Source organism: Cryptotermes secundus, unplaced genomic scaffold, assembly GCF_002891405.2.
Source record: "Cryptotermes secundus unplaced genomic scaffold, Csec_1.0 scaffold56, whole genome shotgun sequence".
Lineage (NCBI taxonomy): Eukaryota > Metazoa > Arthropoda > Insecta > Blattodea > Kalotermitidae > Cryptotermes > Cryptotermes secundus.
Window position 1 is genome coordinate 1,882,412 of NW_019744407.1, and position 11,346 is coordinate 1,893,757.

The 11,346-nt window shown below is 39.8% G+C and overlaps 1 protein-coding gene and 1 long non-coding RNA gene across 2 annotated transcripts in view; one reads left to right on the plus strand and one right to left on the minus strand.

Moving 5' to 3' along the window:
* The window catches only part of LOC111874674 (transmembrane protein 135-like), a 25,451-nt gene extending 18,077 nt beyond the window's left edge, over positions 1 to 7,374 (plus strand). The window contains exons 6-8 of the mRNA XM_023870370.2: positions 673 to 840; positions 3,691 to 3,998; positions 7,067 to 7,374. Coding sequence (XP_023726138.1) covers positions 673 to 840; positions 3,691 to 3,998; positions 7,067 to 7,124 — 534 coding nt within the window. The 3' untranslated portion in view covers positions 7,125 to 7,374. The remainder of the gene's footprint in view (positions 1 to 672; positions 841 to 3,690; positions 3,999 to 7,066) is intronic.
* Positions 7,375 to 10,051: 2,677 nt separating this feature from the next.
* LOC111874667 overlaps positions 10,052 to 11,346 on the minus strand; it is a 3,456-nt gene continuing 2,161 nt past the window's right edge. The window contains exon 2 of the long non-coding RNA XR_002844602.1: positions 10,052 to 10,544. This is a non-coding gene — a long non-coding RNA (uncharacterized LOC111874667). The remainder of the gene's footprint in view (positions 10,545 to 11,346) is intronic.

The following is an 11,346-nucleotide window of genomic DNA, read 5'->3' on the forward strand; positions in this document are numbered from 1 at the left end:
ATATATTTTAACTTTTGCTATTTAAGTTAGAATTTATAAACCAAATAGGTTCGTGCCCTCTCTCTCTCTCTCTTATTGAAAAAATTTAATATATCAAGACAGCCGCTGTAGTTGTAAAAATTTTGGATTTTGTATCCATTTGTATATTGTGTATTTTAACATTCAGAACACCTATTGTAATAGTGGTTTCCAAACTGTCCCTCTGATGATGGTGTCTAAGGACCGATACATGTAATAGCACGAAGAATTGAAATAAGAAAAACTTCACCAGTCACACTGGACGGAATTGTTTTATCTTTTATAATGTTTAACTAAAATATTGCAGTGACGTATTTCGTGCACTGAGCAGAAGTTACAATTGCGAGACGCCTAAGCACCAGGAGCTGAATCTGCTATAAGTAATAACTCACGTCAAACAGAGACGAAGTCTCTTAAGATAAATTTGAAATACGGAAGAAATAACTCCTACAACTTTTCCTCTTCCTGTATTTGTCAAAGTTCTAGTTTCTTCATTATGCAGCTGAATATATGAGGGGTAGGCCTATGCTGGCCCTTGCAGCGTGACCTTCAGTGAACTGTTGTGCATCTATTATATAGCATAATCATATGTGAAGCCCCGTCGTTTTGCTGCAGCTGGATCCTGATGTTAGGCTTGATGTCCCTCTTGTGCAGGAAGCCACCAAATACCTACTTTTGGGAATGGCCGTGCAAATGCTGCGTGTCTTGTTGCCCCAGTTTCGAAGAGTGGTCGTCCATCCGGCTGAACAACTTCAAAATCTCTGCGTGCTAAAGAACTTCTCCCTCGCCATGTTCTTCGGCAGCTACGTCGGAATATATCACGCAAGTATCTTTGGTTGTGTAGTTTCCACTTACTCTTCCAAGGGGACGTTACTCACATTAGTGAATCTATTGTTACATTCAACAGAGCGGATAGGCATTTTTGAACCAAAAACTGACTTTATGCAGCAGAATAATCACTCAGCCGATCAAGAAATACCCAATATTGTATAGAACCCAGAGATGCATTTTCTTTTTCATAAGACTCACCCACTTCACCTCACGAATCCAGACTATAACTCTTTAATGAACCGTCACAACACAGCAAATAGTAAAACATCAAAGTCAGCGTTCAGCTGTGGCTTTGATGTTTTACTATTTGCTGTGTTGTGACGGTTCATTAAAGAGTTGTATATTTTAGCACAGCAGGATGCATGAAATTAAGATTAATCCAGACTATACTCTAAAATATATTTCTTGAGATCCCAAATGTCACAGTTGTTCCTGCCTTGAGGTACTCTGATTAAAATTGAGTGTGGGTTTTTCATTTTCCCGTGCGTACCATACGACTAGTTTACCTCATCCTTCTTGGTTTGATAACCCAAATAATATTTTGTGATATGTCTTCATGGCATATTGTTAATTAATTAATCTCAGGGATAACTTTACCTTTATTTTACCTTAATAATATTTTGTGAACAGTACTAATTATGAAGCCCCTCGTTTTACGGTTCTTTTGTTACATTCTCTCTCTTAAATCCGATTATGAAATATTCTCCTAAGAATTTTGTCAGAAAATCATCATCATCATCAGTAATCTGTCAGACGACAGGTCCACAGTCTCTTCCAAAACAGTTTCTCCACTTAATGCGATCTTCTGTTTTTGGAAAGAGACTATCCAGGAAAAGTGATTATGTGGTAGTTTTTCCATTTGCTTTCCACGTCAGAAAATAGCCGTAATGTTTTTCTTCTCCTAGTACGAGTATGAGAGTAAATGAGTAAAATCATAGACTGGAAATATTGTGATGGACTATGATCATTTGCTAAGCAACGTTTCCGTAAACACATTCCCGTGGTAAAGCAGTCAACAGTAGAGCTTCGGTTGCTTAGTAACCACGCTTCGGTAGGCGCGTTTGCGTGACAACGAATCATTTACATGGATTTCCATGGATATAACTATCCTATATAAGGAACCGTGGAGACTCTTCAATGAGCATTCGTCAGACAGACGTCAATGTGTTATCTGTTACAATTAACTGTAATTGTAAAGAAGTGACAATAAATTGAATTATCAATTCCAGAATCCATTATTATTAATCACACCAACTCCGAATACGTGACAATATAAAAAATTCTGAATTTGACTTTACTTTGTTCTTAACTGCCTCATGATCGTAATTTTTGATTAAATCTGCGTTACATATTGTTCCGTAACATTTAAACTAGCTACATTTTCGATGGAGGGGCACGCAGTAGCGTAGCTGGTTGAGGCACTACGCTACAAGCCGAAAGGTCGCGGGATCGAATCCAGATGAGGTCATTGGATTTTTTTTCAGTTTACCTAATCCTTCCAGCTGCATTATGGTCCTGGGGTCGACTGAACCTCTAACAGAAATGAGTACCAGGAATGTTCTTGGAATATTCTTGGGGGTAAAAGGCGGCCGGCGCGTAGGGCTGACAACCTTGCCGCCATCTGTGAGCCGATTGTCTAGAAAATTTGGGAACCTCAACATCTCACAACCCTATGGGCTTCCAAGGTCTGTAATACGGATAACTTTACTTTCTTTTTAATTACGTTTTCGGAGGACTAATTAACCTTCTTAGTACTTTGAGTCTTCCCTCATGCTTGCAGCGTTTGTTTCAAGACCAGCCTTCTTATTGTCTTCTGAGACAGAAAACATAAGGTTCCTTTTTTCTTTCTCTCGTGGATTATATAAAGTGAAGCCGTTCATCCGCACCCTGCTTTAGAAATTTTCATGACAGTTAATGTTGCAAGTTTACATAAAATAATAATGGCCATGTTTCATTTTGCCATTTGTCCGCCCACTGTAGTCTCTAGGCTACATTATGTGAAACGTATTGGGAACAGGATGAGAAGATGTCTCTAGAATTCGAAACATGTATTTTTTAAGGTGCTTATATTTTCAGATTCATGTTCATATGACTGGCATGATGCTACGCAGTGTTAAATACATCGTGGAGTTCATTTGGACAAACATTTCCAGTATATCATAGAATTATAATATGCCAGGTTCTTGACTGGGAATGTAATTATGTTTTACGGAACTATGTGATGTAAATTCGTGGACATGTTTGTAACTACGATATCATGGTACGAAAAACATGGTTATGGAGGGCCACGCCATCGTTAGGAGACCACATCTAAGAGTTCTGTCTCGATAAGTTGGGCTTCAGCTCCATCGCTAGGTCTGTAAGTTGAGGCAATATTAGGTACCGAATTGTGAAATATTAGTGAGGTGACGGTATGAGCCCAATTGTTGTAAATTTCTTGACGTCAGTCCATCAAAATTTAGATCGTGCCAAAGTCACTTATCAGTTTGGAAGTTTGTTTCTTGACGTACGCGACGCGCTTGAAACACAAATAACAGGAAATAAGAAGAGAAGGGGCAGCAGACACGTTTTTAATGTGAGGATTTATAAACAATGGGTCTCAAGCATGTATTGAATGCATGGACTTGAAGAACTGTACAGTTCAATATATGGATGAGACACAGTAATTAATTAATTATGAGGAAAGTTGATACAGGAAATGAAGAGGGTTGAGCAAGATGGAAAAGAACAATTGAGAAAATAATCTGATAACATGTAACATAGCACCTCTGTTGCTCCAGTGTGATGCAGTCTGAAATATTTAATACAAATTAACTTTTACTGTCCCAATTCACTTTGCAGGCTGTTGTCTGCCTACTGTCCCAGCTCCGTGGTCAAGACTCGGAGGTTCATGCAGTGCCAGCTGGCTTTCTTGCAGGGTCTGCCTTCTGGTTCTATCCCAAGTTGACCACATTACTCATGGTCGGCACTACAGTCTTCCAGCAGCTGACAAAGCGCGGGCAAGCCCTCGGCGTTGTGCCCCGCTCAGACTTCCTTATGAACTGCATATTCGCATTTTTTCTCGGGGCTATGTTTCATTGCCGAATAGTGGACCAGGAAATATGTCACCCCGTCTTCGTCAGCATGATGAATGCGATTTCTGGTGGCCGGTGAGTATTTTAATGCTTCTAGTTGCTGGCCGTTGTCGGTATATTAATTTCCTTTCCTCCAAAGCTTTTTCTTTTCGCCAACAAAATTATTGTTGCAGAGAAGAAAATAACAGGATGCCGTTTTCTTGGGTGTTGCGCCTTGTAGATATTGTATAATCGGTTTACACAATATCTACACGGCGCCCCATCCCAGAAGACGGCATTCTCTGTAGTCACCGCCGTGAAAACCTCAAATCTTACAAGAGCAAGCCTCTCAGGTTCGAGTAGCGCTCCAGATGAAAGGAAGTCCGAGCGAATGACTAACACATATTATAAAGGAAATTCTCACAGTGATATTTCCAAACGTTGCTCCAACATGTATCTCTGTTGGGAACGGTAGTCATAATGTTTTAAGGCGTAAGGCTCACATTGAGACGCAGAAGTAGAGGAATGAAGACTGGGACAGAACAGAACAGCAAAGGCAGGGCGAAGCAGCACACAGAAATTCGTTAACACACACAGTTCGACTGCTTCTGTGTTGGCGAATGGTTCTCTCATATCGAGTGTGGGGTCCATATTTAGGCCTTACTTTAGGGTGATGTTGAGACGTTGAGGCACTATGCTACAAGCCGGAAGGTCGCGGGTTTAAGTCCCTATGAGGTCATTGGATTTTTTTCAATTGACCTAATCCTTCCAGCCGCACAATGGCCCTGGGGTCGACTGAGCCTCTAACAGAAATGAGTAACAGGAATATTCTTAGAATATCCTTGGAGGTAAAGGGCTGCCGGCGCGTAGGGCTAACAACCTTGCCACCATATATGAGCCGATTGTCTAGAAAATGTGGGGACCTCAACATCTCACAACCCTATGGGCCTCCACGGCCTGTTACAGGGATACCAAAGCAGCCTCCGTAGTCTAGGGGTAACGTTCCCACCTCATGACTCAAGGTACGCGGGTTCAAACCCGGCGGAGGTTGTGGAATTTTTTAAGGGCGGAAAAATTCAGGGAACAAGTCCTCCGGGAGGGACTTTAAGCCGTGGGTCCCGTGTCGTAGAGATACGGCACGTAAAAGATCCTCATGTCTCTAGGAGACCTCTGAGCAAAATTGAGCAACACATTTCCCGCCAAAGTAGTTTCCAATTTCTCTGGTAGATGGGGGGAAGTATCGAGGTACCGATAGCTGACCTCGTTGGCTGAACGGGGCTGATAGCACGAACCAGTACCGGTAGGGTATGGCGACAGTAGAAATTAAAGGGGGACGCACAATGGCCCAATAACTGGTCTAAGTGCATGGGGAAACCCACCCCCTCTAATAATAATAATAATAATAATAATAATAATAATAATAATAATAATAATACAGGGATACCATTACTTTACTGTTTTACTTCTCTTTGGGGGGACCAGACGTCCCTTTTTTTGAGCCAGATGTTCCGTTGTCCCGACTAAGATTACGAGTAAATGGGATACCAAAGATTCCCCCTCCTTTTTTTCCAACAGAGCCATTTTAATTATAAGTTACATGAAAGTGTTATCTTACACACCCATTCATGATACTTGGGCTACAGCTGTATGATGATGATTCGTAGGCGCACTACACGACAGCGTAATGAACAGTCTGTCTCGCATGCCGCATTCCTGACGTTTTAATGACCCAGTTCTCATTATTTGGTTCTATTTATTGGAGATTCGGTTAAAAATGTGTTACAATACTAGTATTATAAAAATATGAACTGGCAGTATTTCGGGCTGTGAAGCACTTGTAGCACTCGGTATTTTAGAGACAAACAAACAAAGAACCAACTCCGTGGCTTGAGTACGCAAGCGAACTACACCGACTGAGAGACCGCCGCTTGTCGGCGAATTTAGTGCCAACTTCAGCAGATAGAGGATGCTGCGTGGTCAGTGCAACGAATCCCCACGGCAATTAATTTAGTTTTTCTAGACCAGAGCCGCTATTTGCTTGAAATAGCTCCTCAGTTATCCTCACGAGGCTGAGTGGATCCCTTTCCAGACCCACTACTTCTCAGAAAATCTTGTAGTGCCGGGAATTGAACACAGGACCTCTGGATCTGTAGCCAGGAACTCTGACCACTAGAACACAGAAGAGGTCTGATATTGTAGTAAAAAATATGAAAAGCATTAGGCATGAAAATTTTCGCACATCTCTGTTGTCTGATTTTAAAGATTGTTATAGCAATGAAAAATTCATTGAAGCAGCTACTTCCCTTTATAACTAGGGTTGCCAACTCGCCGATTTTCCGCCGAATATTCTCTCTCTACGTGTATTATGTCCTAGCAAATTCTCTCCACTAGATTATGAGGCCTCTAGTTGGCAATACAGACGCCTTCGTTAAGAACATTTCTTAAAATCAATATAGGATATCAACCTTCAAAAAGAAGACTACCTTGCAGGTTTTGACATTATTAGGCAGTTCACCAATGTGCCATTGGAGGAAGTCTTACATATCATAAGAAATAGACTCAATGGGGATTCTTCTTTCTCAGAACGCTCACCTTTACATGTTGAAGACGTAATGGAACTACTGGACATATTTAAACATCCACGTACTTCCAGTTGAAAACAAATTTTGTCAGCAAAAAGAGTGTATTGCAATGGGAAATTCACTGTCTCCGGTGATCAGTGATATTTTTATGGAACACTTTGAGGAAAGAACATTGCATACAGCAGACCACAAAACCGCTAAATGGCTCAGTTACGTCGTCGACAATTTTTTTGTTTGTGATTTGTTGGTCTATGGGTTTGTCTATTGCTCTGCGGGTTCGGACACGGGCAGCGGAAGTGACACGAAGAGATTCTTTTCCTCTGGAACGGCCAAACTCTTTGCGGCAGGCTGTCATATGATTTCACTGTATTAGCTGAAACTGTAAAATCATGCCATTTTAAGTACCTCTACCTTTTATCCATACGTTGTAAGAAAACGTATATTATATGACTGGCACACATTGTGTCTCAAGGAAAAAGTGTCTCTTGAATTTAAATTGCGTCGTTTATAGTTTTTTTTTCGATTTCATGACATAGTACTTTCTGTCAAGAGCATCACAATATGTCACGTTTTCTGTTGCAGAGATGAAGAATGTCGAGCTGTTTACTTGAGACTTCGAGACAACTATCAAAAGCGTTAATTTTCTGTGAAAGAATTTGGTGTGGTCTTATAAGACGTAACAAATTGTCGGATCCAAAAACAGATGACTGTGCGCGTTCAAGAAGTCAAGCCAAAATGAGATCTAAAATGTTCTATAAATGTTTTTCTTCCTCTGTAATTTATTGTTACATAGAGAGATGAGTGTCAGGAAGTTGAAGGAAACTGCATAATGAGGAGCTTCATAACTTGTACGTTTCTCCAAGTAGAACTGGAATCATCAAGTCAAGGAGGATGAGGTTGGCAAGGCATGTAGCACGAATTGGGGAGAGGAGAAATGCATATAGGATATTGGTGGGAAAGCCTGAAGGAAGAAGACCACTAGAAGACCAAGTCGTAAGTGGGTGGACAATATTGAAATGGATCTCAGAGAGATAGGATGGGATGGTATGGATTGGATTGATCTGGTTCAGGATAGGGACTGCTGGATGGATCTTGTGAACACGGTAATGAACCTTCGGGGGCCCATACACGTACGAGTCTGGCTCGCGAGTCCGACTCGGCTCGGATTCCAATGAGCCAAACTCGTCCGTGTATGGGTCGCCACGCTCATAATTGTGTGGTGAAATTAATCCGAGCCCGGCTCTTCGCCGAACCGGACTCGCGAGCCAGACTCGTATGTGTATGGGCCCCCGAAGGTTCCATAAAATGCTGGGAAGTTCTTGAGTAGCTGCATAATTGGCAGCTTCTTAAGAAGGGCTCAGTTCCATGAGTGAGTGCATGAGTTCCACATCCGAATCCAAACCTTGGTCTTCTCTAACCACAGGCGTTCTCTAGTCGTACATTTTCCAATATTTGTATTTGTATTTGTATTTTATTTTTTTAGAACAAAGTAAATATTCATGCCCACAGAAGTACAGCATTAATTTTAATCACATATAAAAGAAGATGGAAATGATATCATTTAACTCATATATTTCCCAAACAAAATTTTATTTCCCTTCTTAAGATCGAAAATAAATTTCACAATACCAAATTCTATAGTTGTAGTACTTAAGAGCTGACAGTCCTCCGACGCGGAGTAGGAGAAGTATTGGTAGTGGTGGGGAGAGCTCCAGCATGCCGACAAGTGTGGAGGGGAATGCAATACAGGCGTTCTCAAAAGGAAATAACTTCTTACCTCATTGTGTTGCATAGCGATGTTGGTCACACATCCGATGTTAAGTTTTAAGTGCCGAATGGCAGACTATTATGCACTATACACTATTATACACTTTTCACTGTTATACACATGAAGAGTTTATTTACACATTACACGGGTCTATTCTAAAGGGTCAACACCGGCAATGTCCACATAGATATCATCTCCACATGCCTGTCCTTCCTCGTCACCACCAGATGAATCGGAGCTATCATCAGAACTGTCATCACTATCACCGCCATCATGGAAGAGGAACTCCCGTCCTGCGTCCAAAAGGCCTTCCCGTGCCATTAATTTTTGCTCAATGTTCCTTACATGTTGGCACCTACGTTGCCACTCTTCTGCAGTTATGGAAGCCAATTTTTGGCCTGCCAGTTTAATTACTTCATCCATCTTAAATGTGGTACTGTTTTGAGCAACCCAATTTATTACTGTGGCCCATATTAACTCAGTTGGATTGAGTTCTGGGTGATACGGAGGGAGTCGTAAAATATTGTGATTGTGTTCTGCAAAGATTCCATCTATTTTATAGGAAAGGTATTTCGGTTTGAGTAGTAGGATCGTATTGCATATGTCTGGATTCCGCAATGATGAAAAATCAGTGTTATTGAAGGTAATAGGTGGAAGGTGATATTTTAGCCAGGATATCATAAAATCTCTTCTTGAATTTGAGATAGGGGCTCTGTTTAGTTGTTCATTATGGTAGGGAGCATTATCAATGACAAGGACAGAATTTGGGGAAAGGTTAGGAATAAGTCGCTCCTTTAACCATTTTTCATAATTGGTGTAGTTCATGTCACTGTGGTAGTCTTTTTTTTTTTTTGGTGGGATTTGAAGCGGACATATGCATTAGGGGTGAAACCTCGCTCTCCTCCTGCATGGATAACAATGAGCCGTTGGCCTTTGGACACAGGGGAAAATAATCCCTGGATGGATCCATCACTCCATGCATATGGGGTGGTGTGCGATGAATGAATATAGGTTTCATCCATGTAGATGATTGGGCGGACCTCTTCCTTATATTCTTTAATTTGCCGCAAATACTGAAGACGTTTGGCTCTGATATTATATCGTTCCACCCGTATCTGCTGATTATTTTTTGTTTCCTTCCAGCGGAACCCCAGTTTCAAAATACACGCAGTTTTCTTTAATGTGGAGATGCATCCTTGAAAATCTACTTCAACTTTTCGTGAACTTTTTCAGGGTAGGTCTCCGTTTTTCGACTATGTAGAAGTCATTAATTGTTCTTCGCACCACAGACTCGTTAAAGTCGTCAAAAGTGGCTAGTGGAGATCTCTTAGGTCTTCCTTTCTGGGGTTCCGAGAAGGAAGTGGAAGCCCCAGATTCGATATTTTTTGTTTCTCTTATTATTCTTCTGACACTACTTTCTGATACACCTGTTGCCTTAGCTACTTCCACTCCTATGTTCTTCACTGTAATTGTTGGCCCAGACTCTTTCATATACTTATATACATTACTAACAATTTCTCTTGACTGTGAATGCGACACTTTTCCACTCAATTTACTTCGTGTAGGTGGCATGTTAAAGGAGATAGAAAAAAATGTACTAATACAAGTAAACAAAAAAGAAAATCAACGAATGAAAATAAACAATAAAATAAAATATTAATACAGTAAATAGAGAATAATACACTCAAATACGACTCCAAGAGTCAAAACTTTTTAACTTGACTGTACAAGGAAGAATGCTCTTGAGACGTCTGCTCGCACTGAGTGCAGTTGAATGACTAATCACAACACCCCTCTACTTTCACGAATGGACCTGCCCATCCACTGCTCAGCTTTTCCTGGACTGTCACTTCTAAATACTAGAACTTTACATACTTGAAACAAACAGTGTTATTATTTCTGCCTAATATCTCGGAATAAGAATCCATTAGTCAGAATCTTAAAATATTGTTTTCATGGAGGCACTGAAGATATATTTGATGGGAATAAATTTTCATCTTATTATTAGATGTTGGTTTGACGATAGTTTGGAGAAATTATATTGTAATTTTTGTGGTTTTGCAAGTTGTAATATCCTGCATTTTCTGAAACGAATTCGGGATATCTTCACCAATAAAACAGTAATAAATTTGGCATATTTTTGTTCTTTTGCAAAGTAGCAGATGGAACACAAAATAACTTATGGATAATGGTCTCTTCACTACTGCCATTACATCTTCTTCCATGGATTCTTAATTTTCTATAATATTCTTTTCGCTCATTTGGCTTCCTCGTCATTTGAAAAACGTTAATCTGAAACGAAAAGAAAGGCCTTTATATTGGTCTTTGAAAATTCTGAGTGTTTATTATTCATTGTAGAAATATATTTCTTGAGATTAAAACAATGAATTTTGAATAGAATTCATAAATCCTACTTTTCTGCTGAACAGACAGTCTATCTCACAAATCTTTTGTTGCTAATTCCATATTTAGGTATATGCATTTACAACACAACAATAAAGTGCAGCTCAGATCTTGAGATGGCTGAAACAGTCGCACGCATATGCATGTACACGTAAGCCCAAATCCTATGAAGTTAAGAATTTCTTATTGCTTGCAAATGTAAATATGTTTAAATTATTATTATTATTATCTTCTAGGTGCGCCCTTGCTACCAGCGTGGTGGGTAAAGATCTCGACATATTTGCAGACGGAGCGGTTTCTCTGAATCGTATTTTACAAGCATGTACCAAACCTTTTACGGTGTTACTTGATTAGTGTTTTCATTCACTACAAATATGTGTTACCTCGGCTAGCTTTAATTATTCTTATGTAATTGGTTTTAATTTATTGACTGGTTATTAATTTTATTAATTTTATGCTATCACTCACTGGTGTCTTATCTTAGTATTTAGTTACTAACAGTATTAGCAACATTCGTAATATTTCATAAATGTATGTATATATTTCAGTCTTCTTTAGATCTATGTTCACAGATTTATTTGTCGTATTTGTATTTTGTTTTAATTATTTTGTACCTTATATACTCGTGCTAACTTTGTAATTGGCCGCTGGGCTGTTAAGTTATTGCACGTAAATAAACATGAATTGAATT